Below are 27,730 nucleotides of genomic sequence, written 5' to 3' on the forward strand. Positions count from 1 at the left end.
GGCCTCAGGAAGAGCGAAACAGAAGCTGGCTGTAACCAAAGTGTGACTTCTGTGAGAGTATTTGCATGGTGTCCTTTGAGTGTGGGCCTTTGCACCACTCCACTGTATATATGTCGCTCCGGTCTGCCCCGGCTTTATTGAAATGCATGCAGTGGTCTGTTGTGAATGTCAGGGTGAAACTCGGGACATAAAATAAAAAGAGGACACCGATTGCAATCAGGCCCATTGTCTCCCATTTATATGGTTATTGGGTGGTGACTCTTGCAGTCTGGTCGCGTCGAAGTTCTCACAGTCAGGATGCCATCTCCCTCACTGGAGCCGCCGTAGCCTCCTCTGGCAACTATCTGCTAACAATGTTCATCTCACTTGGGTGACAAAGCTGCGAGGTGGGTCTGGCTGAAGGGAAGGGCCCATTTCCTTCAGCCCCAAAGACAGCGTTGCTGCAGGGCCGGAGTTTCTGTCCATCCTGTGATCTGTTTCATGTTCTGTACTTGTTTTCTCCCATTCAGATGGTGTGAAAAGTGTCAAAGGTCGAGGTGTGGAATGAGCTGCTGACAGCCTCCCAGTCACTAAACCAAACCTGAACCTGGCTGGCTCCCAGGAGCTCATACACTTCAACAAGTCTTTATTCATTTCCCATCACGAGGCAGGGTCTAAATGCCATAGCATTTTTATATATGTCTGGGAAAATAAGTACGCCCAACTAATGAGGTTTAGTCGTAGGACAAACTGTGAAAGACGGCTTAAAATATAGTTTGATGTGGGGGTGGGCAAGACTAATGAATCCCCATGAATGAGAACGGAAGGGTATCACTTTTTGTGGTGATTCCGCTCTGGAGGGGGTGTGTATCAATCTTTCTGTGAGATAATGGGGTTAGATAGCAGTGAGACCTGGCCTCTGGTGGTGACATTGTTGCAGGGCTCAAAGACTATCAGGGGTCCAGCGGCTGAGCCGGAGCACTGGTGGGCTCTATTCACATCCAACCCCTAATCTATCTTGAGATCAGGTCTTTCTCTTCGACAAAGCTCCATCTTTTTCTAAACTCTCATCACTAAGATTTTTTTTCTGTTATTATTGTTTCTCCAAAAAGCACAGCTGGCTCCTGCAGCCTGTCAAAGGAATCAAATTATTAGTGCAGCTTTATTTTCTTCTTCTTTCGTTCTCCGACCAATCCATCGCCCGTGTTTGGGTATTATGGCCTAAATCTATTAGTCTTCATGACTGACAGCTTGTCCGTATTCTAAGTGTGGGACTGTGATTAGATTATTCATTTTGTGCTGAAGAAATCAATGGAAAACATCAGAATGATCTGTGGTAGGTTGCAATAGTGTCGTCATAATGAGGCACCATCTGCAGATCAGACAGTTTTACTAATGCTATGATTACGTATTGCTACTACTATTAAACCGTTAAGGTGCTTCTAGACATGTCATCTTGTACCACAAGCGGCCCTGAGATCTCAACACAATGCAAGTTAAGAAAACACATGCAATCTTTTACAGCCCTCCCAGCTGAGACTCAGGATGAATCCAAGTTTGACTGAAATGTACTCCAAATGTCAAGAGGGAAGTTATCGGCATCATATGTGGACACGGATCCGTGTTGAGGAGTATCAGGGTAAAATTGTCAGTAGGCTTGACTGAATTTTTGATATCAAGCCGGAGGCTGAACTTCAGGTTTGCTTTTCAGTTTGCCCAGTCGTGATATTAAAGGTTCCCATCAAAGAGGGCTGTGTAATATACTAACATTTGCTGCCAGGGAAAATGTAGTACTCAGATGGATTGGTAATATGCCACCCACAATCGTTGACGCAAGATGATATTTTAGACAATGCCTTTGGAACATCATACATACAGATTTAAATGTAGAATAGATGATTTTTTAAAACTTTAAATGTGTTGATAGGAATGATAAATAACCTGAAGACAATTGGCTAATGCATCAAGATGTTTATTTGTTGCATTTGATGCTGTAATGATATGACCAGTAGTTGTTTGGACAAAAAGATTACATGCAAATAGATAAGTCATTTAAGAAAACATCCTCACCACTTTGACAAAATGTCAAAATGTTTCCAGGGGTCACTAAAAGGTGATGCACATGTCCAGAAGCTGTAAGGACATGCTTGTAGTCTCACTTTAACCAATGCCACATTTTGATAGCCGAATTCAATGGCTTTACCACACAACCACAGCAACAAGCATATCCCAGCCATGTGCATCACTTTTTAGTGTCCCCTGGAACAGTTTCTGCTGTCTCTGTGCTACTTGCAGAGTCTCTCTGCTACTTTGGCTGTGTTTACTCTTTGCTAAATGCTGTGCTTGTTGTCAAACTGGTGAAGATGTTTTGATGTTTTCTTAATAAGCTTGCGTTGAACTCTCAGGGTCACCGTACATGTACCATCACCACATTCTGTTCAGCTTCACACCCTTGCAAAGCTGAATTTGACCAACACTATCATTCATAATTCTATTCCAACACATAATCTTCTCCGTATAAAAATAGCTAATTGGGTGTCATTGCACATATTTGTGTCCTCCGTGGGAAAGCGTAGGTTGGTGTGACTTTTCTATGAGGGCTTTTAAAAAATGCCAACAGTTTCTTTTTGTTTTATACATTTATACAACTATGTCTATTTTTTTTTTTTTTTTTTATGGATTTATTTCACATTGTGCTCTCATCTTCAGATTCAAGTTTATACACGTGTAATACTTACAATGTTGGCACTTTCGTCACATCAGTCCCCAGAGGTCAGAGGTCAATGTGCACTGGTCCTGGGACAATCAAAATTCGCAAAAATGAATAAATAATAAAAGTAAAGTTCAGTCATAGATGAGGGAACAACGGTTTGGTTTGTTTATGTTGCTTTATTTTGGTGTTACAGAGTTAACTTTAGAAATCTACTACAGGCAGCAGGACAAACGATACCTGTGTGCAGTCAGTGAAAAAAACAGAGATGAGGTAAAAAAAAAAAAAAGCTACAGTGTTACGAGTCACAACACTGCTTCAAAAAAATTTATTTCTGCAAATATATACTTTTACTTACTAATATGTACATAGCATGAAATAAATAATTATAAAAAAAACATCAAATTTTAGAAATCCATAAAAACACAAAAACTACTTTGTACAAAACTTTGGATTTAAAGACTTAACAAAAAAATTTGAACATACGCAAATTGTCCACACGAGCAATCAATCACATATAAAGTGTACAGTAATAAATGCAAGATAACAGCTCCTGTATTGATAGTGGTTGCTGTGTAGTTTATTAAAGACGACTTAAAACGTGTATCCGGTTATGGCTGCTCATTACTATTTTCAGTCAGGAAGAAAAGTAATCATGGGTGGGCAAATTTGATTAAAATCTGAGAACTATACATGCCTGAGACATACAGTAGCATCACATTAGCTGTAAACAATAATTTATCAGTGACGGCACACATCTGTCCATAGTTGATGCTATCATTGAAATGGCACGCACACTGTTTCATAACAATTATGTACCTTGTTTAGACGTCTCGTCTCAGCTTTCAGTAGTTTTTCACTTTCCAAATAAATAAATACTGTGTTGTATTTCTTCTCAAATTGAGGGAGAGCAACATGAGTAATTTTCGCCCTGATGTTTAGCATGACTACAAAACCACAGGCAACTAAAATAACATAAACTCTATTTTGGTCTATTTTGGTTAAAATGGATATTACTGTATGCAAGAATTAGTCAAAACTTCACATTTTTTTCTCCAAACTATAGATAATAGATTTCTTTCACAGAAAGAATCAATACATGCAAGAATACACACAAAACACAAATAGACAAAGACACACTGTAATGTAAGGACCTAAACACACACACAATCACAGACTCATACACGCACACACACAAAAATATAACTTTACTTAGCAGCATTAAAGTAAGGGAAGTATTGATAGTTTCAGTGATGCTGCTTGTTGTTAAGTTCGGGGAACAAGAAGCCACAGCTGAGAGTCATCACATGCACATAATTCTACTACAACTGCCAATTATACTGCATTATACAGAGCTTATATGATACAGCTTAGTTTGCGGTTTGTTGCCATTTGTGTTTTAGTTAACTTGCATTTCATCTAATTTCAAAATAAAAGAATGTTGTATGTTTGAAATGAAAATATAGTGGAAACATCCCTTTTATAAATAACAGTTTTCCCCCCACACCCACTCACATGAGACGTTGCTAATACTGATAAAAACAAGGAGGACATGCTTCATATTTCTCAACGGGACACAAGTGCTGACCTTTACAGCTCTCACCCAGCCCAGTCGCTCGGATATAATGTTGGCAGTTAACGTTTCTGCAAACCACAGATACCTCCAAGGTTGACATGTGTAGCAAACACAGCATATCACGTTCACATTATTAGCTGACTTTTACAACAGGAGGTAGAGGGGATGGAGGTGGAGTTATTACAGCCAACAAGGCTACTAGACGGCTGACCGCAGTTTGTGGCAACCCAAAGTGGATATCAGTCACGGGGAGTGGGATCATATCCGTGATTGTGGCGACCAAAACTGGTATTTTAAGCCAAACCTTGTTGTTTCCCTAACCCTCAACTTGCGTTTTTTGCGCCCAAACCTAACCAGAAGCACAGCATTGTGACCGGAGAGAAATAGAAAATTGAACCTAAACAAAACGTAACGTCGCAATAAAAAGAAACGTTCAGTTTTAACTTATCTGTGGTTTTGCAGAAACTTACATAGCTAACATTTATTCTGGCGATTGGGTTGTCTGACCTCCAGGGACTTACAGCAGGTTTTCTTTTCTCATCTTTGGTCATAACTCTTGATGTCGTCCAAAGCATTGTTACTCTTCAGAAAGAGCTTCCGGTGTTTCTGGGTGTTTCTGGAAATGTGCGGACCGCGTGTGTTCTTGTTCAGCGAATGTGGCTCATGTCTACTCTCTGGATAAAGTTAGTCGTTTAAAGCAGATATTAGCTCGTTAGCTTAAGGATTGGAGAACATGTAAACACATTGCAGCATAACAATTACATTCACTCAGGTGCAAGTGCATTCTTACCCAAACATCAGTAACATATTAACACTATAAAAAAAAAACACAACCCATTCACACGATAATGTTAGTTTTCAGATACATACTTATAATGTTGAGGAGGAGAATGCATGCTGTTGAGTGTCTGATCATGTAAATTGCTCAGAAATCTTGTTGTGGCAAAAACGAAGGATGATTAAACATTGAAGAAAATGTGACACTTTCATTGTTTGCCACACAGACTTGAAAGCATTGGCAGTGCTGGACTATTCTCAACAAAAGGAACTACGTGGAACACAGAAAGAAAAAAAAAAATCACCAATATGGTGTTTGTCAATTAGCCGACAGTTCTCCTTTTCTACGTCAGTACATGAAAACTCATCGCTAGAGATATCAACATTGTTGTCATCATCAGCATCATCGTTGCAGTTCATATGGACGATGTCAACATCTACTTTTCAGCTGATTGAGGCAGAGACGGGCTCTTTCTAGCATCACAGCACAAAACACAAGACTGTTGCATCTGCCGCTGGAGTCCATGATAGCTCAGGCAGATTTACAGTCTCTCAAAGTTGCTGTATTCATTCTCCTGCCTATTGAAGTCTTTCAATTTTGGTGAGCAAAGACGAAACCCAGATGTCTTCATTTGCAGGTGTGCACGTCGTAGACTCTCACACACTCCTGACAGCTGACGTAGCAGCACCAGTGGAAAATGCAGTGGCATTTCTCCTTTCTCTTCTCAGTCCTGGTGTTGTGACCCCTGCCACAGCAGAGGAGGTCACACCCGTCTATGCCGTGGGACGTCAGGTTGCAGATGCGATCGCGGGTGCCGAAGGAGCCAGTCTCGGGGTTGGGGTCGCAGAAATTGGGTGAGCCCTCGTAATAAACCAGGTCTCGCTCTGTAGGGGGTTTGAAGTAGTTGTACTTGGGTCTCAGGGTCTCCACCCATCCGCGGGACTCCTTGTGTTTCTCCACCACCATCTCCGACGCACTGTCGTACTTATCCTTCATGTAGTCACCAATGACTCGGAAGTCAGGCTGAGACCACCAGCACGTCTTGACCTCGCAGCTGCCGGAGAGCCCGTGGCACTTACACTTCAGGAACATGTTGTCATTGAGGGACTAAAGAAGAAAAAATGTGTTAATCAAACATTTCATACTAGAAAGATGCTGCAGCACACTCACCAAAAAGAGCTTATTAGAAAACCCACCATTCTTCCCGCCTCATTGTTGTGGCGGTTCATTGCAGAGCGCGCATCAGGCCGATTCTCCCTTGCATCAGCAAACTCCCGGGACACCATGCTCCCAAACTCCACATCCTCGCTGCAGCCACCCCACTTCCATCCCTCACCAGGGGGGCCCTTGTGAGGTGTGTCACACCCGCAGATGGTGGCTGGACCCTCGGCGCAGGCACGGGTCACTGCAAACGCCACTCCCGCCGAGGCGATGGCATGAACAAATGCTGACTCTCGAGTGGCTGGAAAGAGAAATTCAGATATCTGTAAGACATGGAGCATTGGGGAAGAAATAGCTGCAGGCAACATCCTGCAGAGAGACATCCCAGCAGTCACATGAGTAACGAGTTTCTGGTGCTGATGATTATTTTCAGGATTAAATTTATAAGAAAGCTGTAGCTATAATTACAGAGAATGTAGGTCACCACCTGTTTAGATGGATATCTGCTTGTGTTCGGTCTTGTGTGATTGCATAAGCAAATATTTCTCAACCTAAGCCAAGAAGACAACATCAAATACACTATACATACTGTAGAGTCCATTACTATTGTTGACTACATGTGTTAAGGTATCTACCAAAGGTGTACCAAGCGGCGTGTGGGTTCATTTAGCCCACACATCAATCGTCCTGTCTCTGAGTAAGGCCAGCAAGGTCTCTATGCCTCTGTCTGACATAGCTAACTGATGACTCAGAGGGATCAGGATCTTCCAGAGAGATGAGAGGAAGAGACGGGTCTGACAGGCCTATAATTAAGAGACTCAATTAAGCTTTTGAAAGGTTAGGAAACTGCCTCACACTGCGGGGACAAAGCATAGGCACAACACTGAAATGGGACTCTAGTGTCCAGATCATGAACAACACTTGGAGCAAAGGAAGTCATTATTTGCTTCCCTGCTCCAACAGAACTCATTACGACTGGGAGATTGCCTTGAATAATGTACTTGTATGGTCTTGCACAATCACAAGAAAAGAGACAGAGAGAGCAAGATAAAGAAAGTGGGAACACCAGGTGGTGATATGACATGAACAAACAGAGTAAAGAAATGGACAGAGAGGGTTACAGATCAATAGTAAAATTTGGGATTGTGTGTGTGTGTATGAGATAGATAAAGAGGCAGCACATGCTTCTGTCTACAGAACAAGAACGACGGAGGGGAAGAAAGAAACGAAAGGAGGAGTATAAAGCTGAAGGGAATAGGAGCTCCTCCCTTACAGCAGGTTCCAACCAGTTCGAGGACTAAAGGGCATTAGAAACAATGATGCAAGAGAAAAGGTCTACTGGCATCCTCCACCACCCACTGCATACTTATTTTGTGTACGCACAAGGTTACTAATGTTCACGATGCATCTGAACCTCTGCTCGCCTTCCTCAAGTCCCGCTTACTACATCCATCACAGATCATTTCACTTTAATATCATATTACTTACTGTACATAAGTACAATTTTGAAGCAGTTGTACTGTCTATCTCCTGCTACTTTATTTTGGAGGCAAATGTTGTACTTTTTATTCCATTACATTTATTTGATTACTTTAGTTACTGGTTACTTTGCAGATTACGTGCTGCATCAGAGCCAAATATGTGCATAATTTACTTTTACTTTTGATACTTTACTTATCAGATACTTTAAGACTTTTACTTAAGTTCTATTCATAAGGGCGACTTTTATTTCTACCAAAGTAATATTTTGACACCATATCTTTATTTGTACTCAAGTATGATTTTTGAGTACTTTTTACAACACTATACACAACTAATTTCAACTATCTGAACCAAGATTTAGCTGTCACTTTAATTATATTCCTCTCTGCTTTACAAGACTGCATCATTGGCTTAGAAATAGAATTTAATTTAATGCGTCACAGAAGTTTGAGCTTGATTTATAAAAAAGTGTGAAGAAAAGTGGTCCGAAAATGGAACCCTGGGGATCTCCTTTAGAAACGTGACCTTATGGATGACTGGAACTGATGCTGCATAGCATAAGGGGGAGGAGGAGTTAAAATGGGAGAGGAAAAGAGGATTATCTTGGGATGAAATGAGCAAAGGCGAAGGATCGGGGCAAATTAAATATGTCCTGGTGTCTTTGAGTGTGAGTAGACAGGCTACCCTAGAAAAAAAGTTAAGTAGGTCTCTAAGGTCGCAGAGTTCTTGTAACAGGCCCACGCTCTTCAGTAACATACCTTCTATTTAAAAAAATACAGGAACTAGAGTTGTCCCCAACAATGTTCAGTGCATTAACTCACATGTGAGGAGAGTATTAGCGTATACACACACCTCAATACCAGACTGTGAACATGGCGCCAATATCAAGGTATTCTTAACTTGGTATGTGCTTGAGACAATTTTCACTTTGTATAAAAAAGCCAACAAAAGTTATCTTACAAAAAATGTTCACATTCACATCTTCAACATTTATTATTAATTTTAAGAGGGTGTTTAAAATGTCTTATCAAACTACTTCTTATGTACCATGCTCTGTGTTTCACATAACTTCCAGGGGCTATATACACCTGCATTAGCATTTGCTTCACCTGGAGACACCAGCTCTTACATCAGTCGCTCAGCTATTCTTGGTTTTACGACCAATTTATGGTATTTCAGGACACTTTTACTCCGACAATGCTCCTCCACCAAACTTTGCCAGACCCTGGCAGGCCAAGTGGTCCCTACAACCTGCTGGGGGGTTGAATCCCCTATTGTGCTGCCACTGTCACGCTGTGTTAGTCCCACAATGGCCCCAGATATTTTATATGAAATTTGCCCTGGCCAGTGATTAGTGGGGACCAAGTTAAGTCATAGCAACAGAGAACTATGCATTGGCTGGACCCCGCTTGTCGGCAGACGGGGAAATCCCTATTCAAATGGTTTAATAAAACAATCTAAAGGGCGTGTGAATGGGGAAAAGCACTTTTTCTCCTGCTTAATCTCATGGTTGCGAAGATATTGTGCTCTGAGCAGTGCCCAGCAGGGAGTGGGGCTAAGGTCCCCCCATCAACTCCATTTACCACACCCCTTCTTTCTTTCTTGCCCAGAGTTAATGATATACTGGTGCGCCAGCTTCCCTCCCCCAGCATGGAGAGACATACGTCTCGTGAAAAGCAGAGACCTCTTAGCTCATCCTAAATAGTTACACTTTCTCATCCTCAGGTCACAGGTCGTAACCCACATCCCCTGACCTTTTCCCAGTTAGTTTAGATGGGACTTAATGATTTAGGTTAATTCATTAGGTGGATTTCCTGGCATACAGACTTCGGGCAAGGGAGGGATACCTACAGGAAATGGAGGTTAGATAAGTCAGAGCTACACACGTCCCTTCCACACGCTTTACGTATTACGTAATAGGAATTTCCTGTGAGCCTCATTTGAATTTAATGGTTTCGTGTAGAAAAGTGATGGTGCATGTCCCTACCTGTGTGTGTGGTAACACCTGTGAAACTGTGACTGTCCACTCTTTGAAGCCGAGGTGCCCTCCCTAATTCTATCATATGACTCATAAACTGGAGCCTGATTATACCCATATAGTAGGTAGGTGTTCTGTAAATACCATGAATGCCGAAACAGCTCGGGGATCGGCTCTGCGGACTAAGAACACCTGCGCAGCTTTCTATTACCTTTCATCACGGGCAGATTCCAGCAGTGCATGTTTTGACACTTTAGTTAATGTAAATTAATGAGTGCTGACGCAGACATAGCCCGGAGGCAGGGCTCGTGATTTGGGGTGTGGAGTGAGAGAGAAACACAGAGGGAGGATCGGGCCATGTGTGAGGGAGAGAGAACATGCACATAGAGAGTCATGTGTCCATTTTAAAGGCGGGAGTGACTCTTTTATGTGTCGATGCATGACGTAACAGCATGCGTGACAGCCTGCATTTAGATGGATGAACGTTTGTGTGTGGTCATGCCAGTGTATGATCACATTTGGCATGAGCGTATTTCTGTTTGTAAGTGATTAAAGCATTTTTGTACAAGCAGAAAACTGTTTTCCATTCAGTCTCAACTCAATTCACAGAACTGCCCTTTCTCCGTAATGGTCCATGTCTTTCATTCTTCTAGTACTCTGCCTAATCCGCCTCTGTAAAACAAACTTCTAATGTCCTCTCTGAAGGTGAGGAGGACGTGGGCAGTGATGGGCTAACTGATAGGAACTAAGCCTCTGAAGCCTCTAAAGGCGCCTACCCTTCCTTTCAGCTTCGCACCCCAAAAAAGGCAGGAGGAAACCGACACACAACAGTCTGAATCGCAGACAAACAGACACCAGTGAGGACAATGGCCCTGTTGCACAGACAAACACCAGCATCAATCAAATCCAATGAAATGGAAGCCCTCTCCTACTAAGCCCTATCAAAGGCCTGTGAGCCCCTGAGTCACTCTCCTTGGCCTCTGACAAAGGCACTTAATCCAGCCACTTTGACCTCTCACATTATTAAGGGCCTCAGTGACCTTAATCCAATCAAAATGATTCACTAAAGCCCAGTAGCAGCCTCCTCTTTCCACTCAGTACCCCTGCAATTTAGGCCTGGGAGGGGATGCAATGGGAGAGATGTGGTGGCATTTTGCACCACAATAGGACTCGGATTGAGAACCCCTATCGTTAGCCACCTACTTGAGCTCAAGACCCTTCTATCAACTGGCTCAGGAGTTTATTAAAAGCAATTGCCCCGGCTAACCTCCGACCCCCCTGTGTCTGCATCAATCTCCCCTAAACTAGGTGACAGGTTTAGATCCTCGACCCTCCCCTTCCACTCATTCTTAATTTTGAAGCCTGTAACTCATTTTGGAGTTAGCAATTAATGAAGAACACAAAAAAGAAGTGCACAGGGACGCTGAAGCCTATCATAAAAAGCATCCTCTGTACTCACAGGCATCAAAGCAATATTTGGACATTTTGTGAAATGCACTCATTCACTTTCTTGCCAAAAGTTTGATACCACTCTCACATCTGTCCATTAGACATGAAGCAACTGCTAGCTGCTAGGTAGTTTAGCTTAGCAAAGAGACTGAAAACAAAGGGAAAGAGCTTGCTTGGCATCGTCTGAAGGGAACAAAATCTGCCTACTAGCACCTCTAAAGCGCATTAATTAACACTTTATATTTTTCTTTGTTTAATCTGCTCAAAAAACAGAAACGTTGGGCTCAAGCTAACCTACAACTGCTAGCTGTAGCCTCATATTTAGCTAACGGGCACACATAAAAATGGGATCAATCTTCTCATCTAATGCTGAGCTAGAATTTCCCCAAATCTCAGACTATTGCTTCTAAGGTGCATGTCCTTTGTACAAAGTCAACAACCCCTGAACACAGTCAAATATGGATGTGTAACAGACTTTCTATCGTGGTTTTGGGGTTTTATTCTTCTCAAATTGTGCATGGCACAGTGGGGATTTCTGCAGTCTGAGCCCATGATTAGACCTGAATTGACATACATGCACAGAATCTAATGGGACAAAATGTATTTTTGGAAAACTCCATAACTCAAATTACAATCTCGTTTAAGGCCCTTCAGAGGATCGCACAGAAGAACAATCACAGGGAATTCCCTCCTAAAGAAAACTCCAACAAGACAGAACTCACTCTCTTAATTGTGTACGTTATTTCATGCATACAGGCCGCTCGGAGCTTGTTCAGTCTGAAGTCTATTTAAACAAGGATTTGAATGTGCATAATGGATGATGCACGCAGGGGAGTGCGGCTTTTCTAATGCAAATATAAGACAGAGAGAATATAGAATTGATAATGGAGGAGTTAATCAGCACAGAGGTACAATAAGTCACTTTCATTTGATGGAGTTGCAGTCTTTTTTGCAGTTGGTTTGAAGAACTAAGACCTTCTAAGAACTTAGAAGAGGGTTTGAAGTGCAGAAACATAGACACATCTTTTGGGGTCATTAGGGTCAGACAGCATTACCAGAGTAACAGTGGTATTCGGTTTATAGCATTGACTTCTGTTCAGGGTTGCCAGGTGTATAATATTTATCTTTTTTGCACAATAATTTTGCATCCTGTATGATGTACAATAAATACTGCCAAAAAAGGCATAATGTACGATAATTTGCCCATATTTTGACACAAATGCGCAAGTTTTCTGTGGAGGTGATAGGGGAAGTGACTGGGGAAACGATCATGGGAGATACTTCAGGCTCTCGGGGAAACTAGGATGACTTTGATGATCATTTGTTTAAATATGTGACCTGTGATATTACACATTCACACTTTTGTTTCTTGTGGTTATGACTCATATATGATAATTTTCCCCATAATAAGATAATTTTCAGCCTCTGGCCATCTGGCAAACTGCTTCTCCTCATCACAAATGACCCAAGAAAAAAAGAATGATACCAAATTAAAACACCAGGAATCCTTCAGGGGATTTAAAGCACAGATATTGCCAACCTGTGCTTGAGGTAAACTTACAGGTTCTTTGCATGAAAGAATAGAAGCGAAGACAAGTCATACACGCACTGTGATGACGTTAAAGAGAGCACACTGGGTTTGCTTTAATACCTTTATCCAACACTGGTCCAAAAATGGCCAGATTGTCGTTGACCGTGGTGCAGTTCCAGCGTCTTCCTCTAAACTGGTGCTGGCACTCCTGGATGCCAATCTTCACGCCCTCGGCCACGCTGGGCATGATCTCCACGTAGTTCCGGCAGAAGCGCAGCTGCTTGGGCACCAGACCCGGGATGCTTCCACAGAGGATCGGTTGAGTGCCCAGTGAGGAGTACTGGTGGCCCACTGCTAGCGACCTACAAGGAGAGAGGAAGTCGACATTGTCAGTGCATGCCTGCCTGTGTCTTTATTTACTGATTTAACACCACTCAAGCGGGAGACTAATTTCCCTCTCCAGGTGCCGTGTAATTTTACGTCTGAGTGTGTTTTGATTGTCTGTGTTTATTTGCTGTATCAGATGCTACCATTAGGCATCCATCCTTTATCCCTTCAACTACCCTCTCTGCAGACACCTGGCCTTTGTGTGTATTGAAATTGCAGCCCTGCTGCCACAGAATCAGCCACTGCTTCTGTCTGAGATGAAAGTCCACGATGCATCTCGAGGTCTTCATAGACCTTAAGCTGACAACTTGGAAAACTACACCTTGTTATTAACTGTCCGCACACTTAACAGGCCTTCAGCTTAGGGTAATAAGAGTGCAAACCCGACATTGAAACTTCAGAGAGTGTATTAAGTGTGACACAGAACCCAACCCCCCCTCTTTTCCTTTGAGGAAGGTATTCTGGGATACAACAAGTGCAAACTTGGTTCACTGATTACATCTCTCCGTCTCGCTGCCTTTATTGCTTTCTCTCTGTCTTTCTGTCTTTATTTTCTGTGTCCTCTCAATTAGGACTTTTAGTAACTAGTAATCATAGAAATGGGATATCCTTTGTATCACTGTGTAGCGTGTAATTTAGCCCATTTTGGAAACATTTTGTTTCAATGTACTTGTACATGACCTTTTGTCAGTTTATCTGTAGGTGTTTCCACATCACAGAAAGCCTTATTGGCTAAATATGAAGGTGGATAATGGGTTACATTTGCATGTTAAGCTCTTAATAAAAATGTTGGATGAAAGTTAATATAATTGAGATAAACTAGTACCATTTCTTCTGTAACTGCATGCCCTGCTGACCTGAGTTTTTATTGAAGTGTCACAAAAATCAATATTTTGACTGCTTGATTATTTAATAGCAGAGTTCTTATTATCTTTGGCACATGCTCTGCAGAGTAGCTACAAAGTAGCTTGTTGGCAATCGAGACAAGGCTTCATCTCACATCAACTGTCAATTAGAGACTGAACACTGGCAGCAGTAATCTGCTGATCCTCCCCCGAGTGATATGGGCTCGATAACAGTTACTGTAGCCAGAGCAGGTGTGCAGTCTTCTGCCTTCTTCAGTTAGCTCACTATCCGTTGACCTGTTCACTGTTGTTCAAGGACTAATCGCTGATCACAACAAGATTACCAAGACTCCTGACACTAGCCTCAGGCTGCTTTCTTTAAGAGCTCTCCTCAGCCGGATGACCCCTGGTTGACAACTTCTGACGGCAGCAAGCATGCTGACCTTGATTACCTCAATCACACTATGAAATTTAAGGGCTTTCTCTTTCAGTATTATACTTTAATGTTGTCAGTTAAGGTGTGTCTAAGCCATCAGATGACCTAGTGGTTGAACCACTGCTTTTTTCCCCCAAAGCAAATGTCAGAGTGATGTGTCACCCAGTCTTAAACCGAATTTCTTGCCTACTTTCAACTGACTAGACCGCTCTGGTTAATCATAAATGAGGCATCCAGTAAACGAGCGATGGCAAGTTGAAAATGACTTCAGAGGAAATCATATTTGTCTGCAGTTTGTCTGCAACATCCATCAGTAAACAAGGGCGCTCCTACCACAAGCTGACCTCTCTTTGGCCCTTGTCAGTCCACGTACCCTGAAGCACATCGTTCCCAGCAGAAACCTGAGTCCACATCCCATCCCAAAACTGGTGCAGACTTTTGGTTTGCCTCAAACATGCACAACAAACAGAGTTATGAAAACCATGTACAACAATTCACTGCAGGCCTGCTGAGCCTCCTCTGCTTCCTTTTCCTCTACAGAGGAAGAACGCGGCGTCTCTGAGGTTTCCATGGCGTTTCATCAACTCAATCGTTGACACCGATTTGTGCATTAGTGAATGAGCACCAAATGTGTCTCGACAGCAGGAAACAGTGCATAATACAGCTCGAATGAGCTCTAATCAATGCAGGAATAATGGCTGAAAAACGTTCTCATATATATACAGTAGTTTCCTCTTGGCCAGAGTCTCTAATGAGCTTTCAGGACTACACCAGTGAGGGTATTTTGCATGCATCTCAGCCAGGTCATCCCCTTCAAAAAACCATCATGAGTCAATGTGCTTAGTTTGCTTCAGTCGTGCGCGTCTCTGTGTCTGTCTCAGTGGGGCTGAGTAATCCATGCCACTTCTTCCTGTGTTAGGAAATGGCCCAAGAGAGGAGGCAGGGCATGTTCCACCAGGGATGATTTATGATTTTTTTTAAAGGAGCTATTGTCTAAAGAGGCTCTAACAAATATTTGAAGCATCTGTTTAGTGCTCTTGCCTTCATGTTTTTTTTCTTCTAATTCCCACTTAGAAATCCATTTATCATCCGAGCACCAGCTGCCAAAAGAAACTAATATTCGGTTGAATTGATAAAGAAGCAGATTCACTCTTGCTGTTTAGGTTTATTTGTCAAATGAACACTTTGGTTAGAGCTGTAACAAATAAATACTTAAGCAAAACATATATCACATCCAATTTTTGTCTTAGCACAGACTTTCCCCCTCTCGTCTAAGTGTATCCAGCGCAGGTTTAATGCATATTTCAGCAAGCCCAAGCAGGGTACCTTAGAATTACCACTTTACTCGTGGGCCCTGGGGCCTTGGAGCCGACTTTGACATCAAGAGAATATGTTTGGGAAAAGGAATGTGCGGCAAGCTTTCACCTCCAGGTATTTATCTTCTAAGGTGGGGTGGACTAGGGAAGGGGGTGGCGGGTGCAGCCAGGCTATGTCATGGCAGGTCGAGATAGAAGAGACAGACATGAACCTGTCCTGGTGCATATCCCTATCCTACTACTACAGAGTGTGATGCAGCTCTGACGGCCACTTGAAGCCAAGTTCAGCAGAATCTGTAGGCGAAAGGAAACGATTCAGCTCTCAGATAGCCGACATGCTGCTTGAAAACAGACAGACAATGCAGGCGTATTGAGTGCAATTCAGAGGGAGCCATGTTATTTGACTTGGGATGAGTTGCCATGAAACAAAAATAACATCAGTGGTCTTGCAAAGAAAAGAAACCTCGGCGTCAAGAGTGTGACTTCATGTGCTACTTCTGCAGCCAAAGATTGTTTGTATTGTTCGGGGTGATACAGCAAATCTGCTCCCGTTATGTTTACCTGCCTCTCTTTTAGCTTCTGTAGTGAATGAAAGACCTGACCAACCCTCCAGCATCAAACCATCAACACAGAAGTTAGCTTTTGTTATGACAGAATGGAAAACCTGCTTTCCATTGTGTCATTCATAACCGGCGCCACAAAAAAGCACTGAAAAAAAAAAAAAAGAGAGGGAGCTCTTATTCAATGTGCACGAGTGTGTCAATCAGCAGAGATAAATCATGGCACTGCACACACTGGCATCTAACTGAAAAGGTTCAAAACGTACTCATCAGCTGATAAAACATTCAAAAATGTAGTTAACAGAGTTGGTGAAGCATGCACAAACTTTTAGTCCTCAGATTTGGGTGAGTCTTTTTTTTCCACCTCTGCAGAGGGCCCACTGTTATATCAGGATTTCCTTCCAGCTGTGCGTGTAATTAGTTTCTCATCAGTATTACCACCAGGGGACCCATTAAGGGAAGTAGATTAGGGTACAGCTAATATCTAAGCAACCCCAAATATCGAAGGATTTACGGTAAAAACAGGCATTTTTTTGTTGGTTTTGTGCGAAAAAGACATTGTGACCTGACAAGAGCTTCTCCAGAAGATTAAATGTAAAAAAATATATAATGCTCATAAATGTCAGGCCTCAGTTTCTTAGATATAAGGAATAATCAGGCTGCAGCACCATTCATTTACAGGCATATGAGTGCATGCTCTGCAGTGAGCAAGCGTAAGGAAATGCAAGAAAGGCATCAGATATTGACAGTGTTGAGAATTTCCTCTGTTTCTGATTTTTGTTTACGATGGAAAGTGATAAAATGTAAAAGACATCCGTGTTAATGATATTCATGACAGCAAACAGTGTTATCACACATCAAACTGTGGTGCGTTTGGTTAGTAAGCCTTCAGTAAGAGAAGTGTGGCAAGTTTGTTTATATAAAAATAATAACGATTCCAATTTTAATTGTGTATTATTCTCATTATTCCCACAATTCATATTAAATAAATACATGCATCAATAAATAAATGACATACCAGCTCGTCCAAAGCATTAAAGCTAAATCTTCATACTTGTCCTGTGTCACTTTGACCCCTGATACACACACACATACACACACACACGAGTGGATGAGCGCGCACATACACAAACACACACACACACACACACACACACACATACACACACACACACACACTTGCAGGCACACAAACTTTGCACCTGCTGCACTCTGAATATGAAAAATGCTCTCGATTCAAATGTCGAGGTTCATCACCTAAAAAAATAATAAAATACACAAACAATCCTGATAAAAAAAAAAAAAATGTGTTTCTTCGTTGGCTATTTGTGGTTTCCACCAGTTGGTTCCCTGCTTGAGTTTCGGAAATTACACTCACGTGTTGTTGTTTTTTTTCGCTCCTCTCTTACTGATACTCGACTCGTTATAAAGCCACCTCAGACACCCCAGATATTAAACACTCGCGTCAAAAAAATCTCTAAATCAAGCTGGAACGACTTCACCATCAGTGCGCCTAAAACGTTCCGCTGAAATCGGCACACCAACCTGCTCACCAGACTCCTCAACATGCAACACAAACAAAACATATGTCTGCATCTGTTCTGGATGAAATAGAAAAATAAAACTTACCACCAGATGGGATAACTTGCCATGACATGCGTAAGCCCACAGAGCAGCAGGAAACATCCAAGGTATATCATCCTTAAAGTTTCGCAAAACCTCTCCAGTGGAAAAGCCTACATGCGCGCTCAGACGCGCACTGAGATTTTAACTGAAGAAAGGAGAAAAAAAAAAAGAAAAAAGAAGAGAGAGAATCTGCCTTGATGGATTTTTTATATATATATATATATATATATTTTCGATCCTCCACATAAACTGAGGGAGAATCTATCTGTCGCGACTGCTCGTGGCAGAACTCGGGAGCCAAATATTAAAAGTTAAAAGCTGCTTGCTCCTTTTTTTTTAAGGACCCAATCAGCAGGTATCGCCAAAGGGGGAATTCTGATGATATGTTCCCTCTGTTGCCTAGTCAAGCAGTTTGAACTCAGACAGCCAGAATGAGCTAATTTTAAGATGTGTTTTAGTGCTCATTGAGAATTGGTCGCATTAGCATGCAGTGTGTGTGATATATAATGTTGTTTAAAGGAGAGAGGGAGGGTCTGAGGGGTTTTAAATAGACATCGGAACCCCTGTGGATTGCGTAGCTATAACAACCTGTCCGGATTTCACTCCCTGGCTTGAAGCTTCTAAAATGCAGAAATAAATATGTGTGAATTGCTTGAGACCATTATTAAGGTCCGCGCTCCTTTATTTGTGCCTGTTTGCCATGAATGTAAAATTAGAGGTTGAGACGTTTTTGGTTGGATCCACAACGAACTGAAAAAAAAAGAAAAGAAAACTATTAGATTTGTTCTCCTAATAATCTGACAATATATTACATTTGTTTAATATTTAAATTGTAAAAATAAAAACGTAATTTTTAAGCTTTCCGTCACGAAATTAAAACAGTGGTGTGAATGTTCTTGTCGTCATAAATTAGACGAAAGGAAGGAAGTTTTTTGTTATCTTAGATGCTCTGCCTTCACTGTGTTGTGTTCACGGCCCTGACTCAGACGAAAATATTCGATCAAACTGGCCGCACCACTGACTTTAAACGCTGTTTCCTTCCCTCAATGTCAAGTGGCTGTTGATAGCCGGTCTGTCTCTCCTTTTAAAGGCACTGATGCTTACCTGATGATTAAAAGACAAGTGTTGTGCAACGTCAGTGACTAACAGGGCTGCACACAGAGAACAAGAAGATTATTTCTAAATTTAACACAAGCAGTCAAATCAGTTTTCACCATGTTTTTAAGACATGTTTTGTAGTCTAGGCTGTGGAATAATAATAAAATGACCCTGGTGATTATTTGATCATATTTAAAAAATATCAAACTAATCTTTCAGGCAGCTGTAGTGTACTTTTGTGGCTTGAGGGGACTGAAAAATAAAACATGCTGCAAAGAGGGGAGGGTGGTGGTAGGGGACATTTCACCAATAGCAGCAAAAACATGTCTGAGAATCTAAAATGTGCATATAAATGACTTTCCTCATATTTCTGTTAATGAGCGGTTTAATAACAGGCAGCTCTCACCATTTCAATCGACTTTTGTGTTTTTTTGTCAATTATCTGCAGCTAAAATAAGAACAGAAACGAATTAGACGCCAACTTTCAATTGGATTATTTTATTTTTAGCTGGATTTCAAGTTTTCTGAGTTTTTGAGCTACAAACTAATCTTCTCATTGGAGGCTAACTGAATACACATATAGCCTGTTTCTTACATCTGTTATAACACCTATCTTAGAGAGATTAATCATCTCTGTGGGATTTGACGTGCAGCAACAGAATCATTCCTGATTCTTTCCTGTGACTCGTTGTTCAGTCAGACGAAATTTATTGCGCCATTGTTCTTTTATTTCCATAAAGTGATCATACAGCTTACCAAAGTTTAATGACTCTCCTGGAGGAGGCAACGCAGGACACATACGTCCTGAAGCCTCTGAAGGCAGCAGGAAGACTAGATGTTAGCGCCATCTAGTGGAGACTTCTCTGTACTGCAGCGCTGACAAATACTTTCAATTACAACACCTCGTATTATGACTCAGACTGAAGCACGACACCTACAGTCTGCACTGCTTTTCACATCCACTGAGGAATCTGCTCAAGTACTTTACTGTTGTGCATTTTGAGCTAATTGGACTTTGATGTATTACTTTATTTTCTGCTACTCTTTAGCCTCACTTCATTTTATAGGGAAATATTTCCTCATTGCAACACTTTATGTTTTGAAGATTTATTGAAACAAGTTCCTTGACAACAAGTCTCACATGGCTTTACATATATGAACAATACTGATTTAGAAAAACAAGTGGAATTGAATGTTTACAGTGTATTCACTTTGTCAGGTATAACAGAAGACAATCTTTCTGAGTAAATGGCCCTCTAGAGTTGTAATATTGTCGTCATGCTTTCCATACAGTTCACTAAAGTATCTGGGTCCATTGGTCCTCGGTATGTGGTTGAGGTTTAAACCAGTTAATTATGCTAATTTTATGAGCAATTAACACAAGAACTTTTTGTTTTTCACCAACCTCCTTAGTGATATATTGGAATCGGCTGGTGTGGTTAAAGAGATGTGCCTATAATCAGAATTTCTCATAATTCCTTTCTAATCTCTGCCAATAAATTTCTAATTTAGGACAGACCCAAAATTTGTGGGGAAGATCTCATATTAAGCCACATGCTCTCCAACAGAAAGGCTTAGATTTAAAATCAAAATATGAACTTATTATAGGTATTCTTGAAAAAAATCTTGTTCTTAACTTCCAGCCAAATCTTTTCTAGGCTGGACTCCAATATTTAATAAGACTCACATCAGCCTCCAATTCCCATTTACTTTTTAAATCTAACATATTATCTCTTGAGTCCATTCGAATCCTTCTGTTCAAACAAGATATTTTACTATTAGATCTATTTGACACTTATAGTTACTAGTTGCAGTTTCAGATTTTACATAAAAACCGTATGATATGTTGCATTGCTGCAGACTGAACTGCCAAACATTATATAAAGTAGTTAAAATGAGGCCGTCCAGCTCAGCTACAACATTAAAATGCTTCTTCCAGGTTCAGGCATCAATACTGATAATCCAGATTGAGTTAAGATTTAACAATAAAACTACGATTGGGGCATTTTTTGCTGCATTTTTGCTGTGTGTTCTTTTACATTAGTGAACCTTTTACTTGTAATGGAGAACATGATTACATTACGTAATGCTTGTTGAATGGCTTTTGATTAATATTACACTATGAGGATTATTTTTTTCTACCAAGAGAGAGATTTTATTATGACGATGTTACTAGTAGTGGCAGGAATAAATGCAATCATAACAAATTTAAATTAGACAATTCTTATTTCTACACTGATAATAGTTTCAATACAAGTATTAATTATAATCATAACCTCCACACACAGTAAATGACTGGACAGATACACAGAGGAGGTGGAGGGTTTGGGCAGCTGCAGAGGGGGAAATCTGGGAGTTGCAGCAGCTCTGAACTGGGACTTTTTCTCTCCACAGTAGCTGTCAGCACTGGCACGGAGGCCAAGTCAGCGAGGGTGTTAAATGCATGAGAAAAATGTGATGCCTGTTCGGCTTAGGGCAACTGAACATAGATCACATAGTTCACTAAGTGCTAAAATGTGTGTAAAATGTGTGTAACTTCTGCGTGCAATAAAAATCAATCAAGGTGTTTTATATAAAGTGGCCACACAGTAAATAAACCTTTATAACGTAATCAACACCAACTCTGTCTCCATCCATTCTGGTTTTCCCCCGGGCAAACAGAAGGAGATCATGGCACCTCCACATGCCCATGGTGACCTCACTGCGATGATGATGTCATTTCGCAAAGTGTCCGACAAGTGAGTCTTGTCATAGCTCTGCATCATGGGCCTCAGTCAGACTCCCTCTGTTTGACATAACGCAGCTACACTAACATCATGCAATACAAAAATATTGAACTAATCACACTTTCATTACTTCACTGAGTTTTCCATGAATACTCTCATGATGTGCCACGAAGCTGTTAATGTTCATTTGTGCCTTCAAGTGTCTAATAAGATGTAACATACAAATCAAATCAAATCAAGCCCGGCTTCTGTACACGTAATGATTTTTGTTGTGCACAAATGTGACAGCACCACTAGATGTCAGCATTGTAATGGGATTACAATATCTATTGTCACTGCTGAAATTTAAATTGGAAGCGCATGAGGTCCCTACATTTTATGTGTACTGTATGTTTATAGCTTTATGGAAAAACACTTATATTTGTATAGCACCTTTCAAACACAGAGGTAATTCAAATTACCCCCATAAAGTGATGCATCGGAGCAACATTTAAAAACAATAAAAATGAAAATAAATAAACATACAGTATATAAGATATGTAGATTTTAACAATAAAATAAAAAACACTGTAAATACACATACTACAGTCCAATTCAATTTATTTTCCTATTTATTCCTTTGGAAATGTGCTTATATTATTTTTATATTTAGGAGGTTATGTAGATCTCAAGAAGTCAGACTTTTTCTGCGGTGGATTATCTAGAAAAGGACCTGGTGAATGAAATGTTAAGCTCTGATCTGTTTTTGATGCAGTTAAGTTCAAGCACACACACAAAAAGAAAACTAATAAAAACAGAGATTTGTAACAAACCCACCATCATTAAAAAAACATCACATGTTCAGTATAAGAAACAGAGAGAAGGTGACTAAAAGCAGACCAAGACTCTTCCTCCTGGGTTACAACCCTTCCAAGGGAAAGGGAGGAGAGTTCTGACACACCCCACGAGCTCACACCTGGAAATAAGTCATCACTTTCCCTTGTTCGTCCCCCGTTGGTCTCCAGACATGGGAACCAAAGCAAAGGGTCTGCCTCTGTTTTGACTTTATCTTCAGGATGGGCATTACCACAGGCGTTGACGTCCCTTTCTTGCCTGCTCGCCTCTTGGCAATACAGGGTGTAAAAAGGATTCTGATAAGGGAACTCATGGGAGACAACTTCCAAATCTTAATGTAAACTGTCTTTGTAGTCTCTGAGGTCAGATTTGTTGCTTCTGAGCTCAGAACACACCTACACACGTCATTTATTGTACTCGATGTTAGCAGAGCATGAGGGTTGAAATTCGGTTCAGCTACAGCTGCTCAGCCGCTCTTTCTCACCACCATAAAAACATATATTGTACTGATGGAGATCGAGAGATCAATGCTAAAGAAAGTGAGACAGAATTCCTGGATCCTTCCCTTTAGTTTTGATTGGCACCAAATGTTAATGGGGTCTATTCTGGGATGCAACCAATCCTCCATACAAGTTTCACGGAAATCCGTTAAATAGTTTTTGTGTAATCCTGCTGACAAACCAACCAACCAACAAACCATAAACAAAAATAACCTCTTTGCTGATAAAAACAACTGAATTTTAAAAATTCAGGAAACAATATTTGACAACAAACTTATATGATACTCAAAATGAATCCTGTTGTCAGATGTGAGTCTGAGATTTTGGCAATGAGGCTTAATGTTTAAAGACAAGAACCATAAATTTGAGGATCTTTAAGTCTGAACATTCATCAGAGTTGTACTGAAAGAAGTTATGAGATAATTCAAATCCAAAAAGAAATTGATCTGATAAATATCTGCATCAAAAATGGATATGATTACCATGTAGATGGAGAAGAGTAAAGGACCGACTACTGATCCCTGCGGTACTCATGACTAATGTCCTTTCAGAGAGATAGAGATAAAACACATCTTAATTGGTATACAATATACCTACTCAGTACTTAAAACAGTTAAAATCATGTAGTCAACTGTATCAAAAACAGCAGAAGGATTCAAAAACAGCAAAACAGATGTCTGGTTTTGTTTTAATCCTTTAATTTAGAGGAGTGATGAAAAACAAATGAATGTTCCTGAATGCCTAAAGTCATTCTGTCTGTCTTAAACAGTCTGTGGTGGGAACCTTTGGTCAAAATATTTTTCCTCAGAGGAACTCAGATAGTTTTGTTAGCGCTGAGGTCACACATTAAGCCAGCGGGATGAAGCTCCGGAGGCCAGAAAACAAGAAGAGACAACGCAGCTTTAATTACAGGAACAGCCCTGCATGTCATATCAGGGTGCAGTGTTTTCTATCAACCACCGAGAGAGACAGACAGAGAGAGAGAGACAGAGAGAGAGAAAGAGAGAGAGAGAGTGAAGCCACGTCTTCTTCTTCTCTGGTCCTTTCCACACAATGACACTTTCCTCTGGGTCATCCCAGGTCACAATCAGCTGAGAGGGAGGCTGCACCGACTGCAGCTGCTCAGCTGGACTCTGTCTTGTTTCATTAACGCTAAGTAAAGCAGATCATACCATTCCATCAACACCACCTGCTGGTCAAGAGCACGACCCATTCACTATACTACATCTACCATGTCGTCTGTCTTCTCACAGCAACCTGTACTTTCCTGGCTCCAAGTCTTCACATGAGACTACTTTTACTGTTGAGACTGCGTTGTGTCATTGTAGATGCTTTCTCCAGTGAGACGAAGTACACCTGGATGAATGGCTGTGTGTGTTCAAGGGCAAATAGAAAAATTGCGATTCTGTAAACACCATTCGAGCAGGGTGTTTCACAGGTTGCTCAGAAACCAAAGAGTGGGTTGTATCAGGCGGCTTTGGCAATAAAAAACCCCAGTAGACTTTGGTTTGATATTCATTTCATTGTTTGCAAGATAGATAATGTCTTGAACGCTTCATTTAGCAAAGCTGTCAGCCTCCAGTGGAGTGACAAATAAACATAAAGATGGTATCGTTGGTGTCACACCAAACTTCACTTCTGGAAGATCATGTTTACTACAACCATTTCACCTTGCATTAAAGGTATTCCTCCCACAGTTACACAGCAGCCGCAGCAGCTTACATGAGCCTACTTTAACACTTTCAAGAATGGACAAGCCGCCACATGCTCACATACAATTTGGCTCAAGTGTGTCATAACACTTCACTAGAAAATGCGCATGGACCATAGGTTACATGCCACAAATGAAGCACCAGGATTAAGTTCCACTACGATGTTTTCTGATAGTAAGCTGCTCTTTCTTTAAACTGTAGCTACTGTTTTGATTCCTGAACATGAAGTAAATCCAGGAGACAGTATTAAGCAAGAACTTTGTAACTTTCTAAGCTCGTGATGACACCTTTTAGTGTTATCTTTTCTTAAAATTTTAAACTTTTTTTTGCTCCTTGTTACATTTAATCACATTATCTGACTTGTTACTCTCTGTGATGCAATCGAACCAACACAAAGGGCTAAAAGTGCTTTGACTTGAGGTTTCAGAAACAACAGCTACCTCTCCACTCCAGCCCCTGAGAATGGGCTTTTAATGAATCCTGAGAACTGCTGCACACGGTGCACCCGACGCCTGAAACAGCAGAGTGGCGCAGACGCACCGTCAGCCTCCAAACCTAAGCCACAAATTATGTCTGGTACATGGAAAAGATCATGTGGCCCTGCAGCGGAGTAGGGGTGGTGAGAACGAGGAGTTTGGTGGTAACTGGGTTGGGATTGGACGGATACGATTTACATTCCTCTCCTGGGATGTGATATCAAGACAAGGTCAGACCAAGGCTAATACATAAGACTCTGAGGAGAGGGAGGAGGAATCTAATCTTTGCTCTTTACTCAAAATGACTTTTTTATGTAGAATACAATACCATATTTTATGTTAACTTTCGACACGATACAGTCTTTCTTGTGTTATATCAATCACCTACATATTTCTAGATCTGTTTATTTGTCCAATTTACATATATGGTCATGCAACAGAGGCCTTGCATGCTGTTTATCAAAAATCTATACTGCACTTGTCTATACTGCACATTGAAATGTTTTCAATGCATTTTTGGAGATTATGCCTTTCAAGGAAATACCTCAAACTCCATCATCCCATAGCACATTCCATCTCATTTGAATAGCCGGTGCACGAACTAACCTCAGTGCCCAGAGGAACCTCATTGTAATTGCAAAGAAATGTAACACTCTAATCTGAACTGAGTATTCTAGTCACACTTGGAGCTGAAACAAAGCTGACTTTTCTACACTGTTACTTAAGGGCAACTCTCCCATGGATATCGGATACAAAGGATCTATAATATTCACATCTATAATGCTTTTTGTTCATTTATATATGCATGTTGGCTTCTGAGACAGAGGAGGGTTTCTCCAACAGCAGGGAGGGAAAAATGTCCTGACAGCCTAAAGAGATTAGTGTCCATTACCAAACAAATTTCTGCTACCACCTACAACACTTATGACAGCCTTCACTTCAACCCTCATAGGAGCCCTGCAAAAAAACCCAACACGCTTTTGTCCCCATGGTCATGTTCCCTCGACACCAGAATGAAACAAGCTCTGTTTTCTTGGTAGCTGGGCCCGAGGAGAGGGGGCGAGTGTGTTTTAAGAAGGGTGTGGGAATCAATTATCCCACTCAAGAGACATGCAGGACCAGTGGGTATTGCTTGGGATTAGTGTCCATTCTTGTCATGTACTGACAAACCCTCCGGCTGATCTTCTTAAAACCAGGTGTTATCAAGAAGCAGGGCCCTTACTGGGGGCCTATTTTGAAAAACTGCCCTTTAGGAATGACTGACAAGCTGATAATGCTGAGGTGCATTCCTGTGCTTTCTCCTTCACCTGTGTGAATTCTCAAATGATATTGAGCACGAACTTAAATCATGCGCACACAAATTCATAAGACTTACAACCTTGGCTCTGACTGCCTTGACTAATACTGTTATACAAGTATGTACTGTATCTCTTATCTTGCGTGAAAACAGCAAAGCAGTATTTGGTTTGATTTTTTTCTTTTTTTTTTTAAGGAATGCTTCAACATTTAGGAAAATGCACTGATTTGCTTTCTGCTGGAAAGATAGATGAGAAGATAGATTCCACTCTAACATCTGTCTCTCCGTTTAAATGTAACACAATCTGCCTACCCCCATTTCTAAAGCTAAACGTAACATAACATAACATAACATAACATAACATAACATAACATAACATATCATAACATAACATAACATAACATAACATAACATAACATAACACAACATAACATAACATAACATAACACATGACACAAGATAACAATAACACAATATGAGGCAATATAACATAACATAAAACACAACATCACACAATATGACACAACACAACACAATACAATACAACATAACATAACATAACATTACGTAACATAACAACATAATATGACATAATATGACATAACATAACATAACATAACATAACTGAACCACTTCTAAAGCTCACTAATTAACATGTTATATCTCAATTGTTTAATCTGTAAAACAATCTTAATGTGATACTTAAGGACGTCACTACCTCTGTCTAAGAAATAGTCCCACCCATAAATTTGCATCATGCAACTCGGAATTGAAGTTGTTGCACTTTAGTTTTTGTATGGACCAAACAAATGAGATTTAATGTGTTAAATTAGTGAAACTTTAAGGTGCTGGTAATTTGACAGTCAGGCTAGCTGTTTCCAGTATTTATGCTAAGCTAAGCTAACTGGTTGTAGCCTTAGATTCAACAGACAGATACGGCAGTGGTGTCAGTCTTCTTATCTTACTGTCTGCCAGAGAGAGAATAAACATGTTTTCCAAAATGTCAAAACAGCCTTTCACAGTGCAGCAAATCAACCTGTCATATACTCTCCGACTCAAATAACACACAATGCAAAAGCTGAATAACTGGTGATCAGTTTACAGGAGGGATCACAAGAGATCTAGTATCATATGAAACACACAACCAAATTATCAAATTTACACACTTTTAATCTCTAATTTCAGGCTCTATTTTGTTTACACACAGTAAGTAGAAACTTGGCTCAGTGAAGCCAACTTGGCCCATCTGTGGCTGTTTGTCATCTGCGGTGAA

At 40.8% G+C, this 27,730-nt stretch overlaps 1 protein-coding gene across 1 annotated transcript; it reads right to left on the reverse strand.

The window, feature by feature from the left end:
* Positions 1–2,861: 2,861 nt before the first annotated feature.
* wnt3a (wingless-type MMTV integration site family, member 3A) lies at positions 2,862–17,921 on the reverse strand. The gene is made up of 4 exons (XM_084368186.1): positions 17,818–17,921; positions 12,765–13,006; positions 6,240–6,505; positions 2,862–6,150 (listed from the first exon to the last, which is right to left on the reverse strand). The coding sequence occupies exons 1-4, from the start codon at positions 17,886–17,888 to the stop codon at positions 5,671–5,673; spliced, it is 1,059 nt and encodes a 352-aa protein (XP_084224312.1). The 5' UTR covers positions 17,889–17,921; the 3' UTR covers positions 2,862–5,670.
* Positions 17,922–27,730: the final 9,809 nt, after the last annotated feature.

The sequence above is a fragment of the Pagrus pagrus genome, assembly GCF_965226575.1.
Source record: "Pagrus pagrus genome assembly, chromosome: 12".
In the NCBI taxonomy this organism is placed as follows: domain Eukaryota; kingdom Metazoa; phylum Chordata; class Actinopteri; order Spariformes; family Sparidae; genus Pagrus; species Pagrus pagrus.

Coding starts and splice junctions, on each gene's coding strand:
- wnt3a (XM_084368186.1), bottom strand. CDS start 17,888: ATGATATACCTTGGATGTTTCCTGCTGCTCTGTGGGCTTACGCATGTC. Junction 6,506..12,764: donor TGGACCAGTGTTGGATAAAG/GTATTAAAGCAA, acceptor TTCTCTTTCCAG/CCACTCGAGAGTCAGCATTT. Junction 6,151..6,239: donor ACAATGAGGCGGGAAGAATG/GTGGGTTTTCTA, acceptor TTTCTTCTTTAG/TCCCTCAATGACAACATGTT.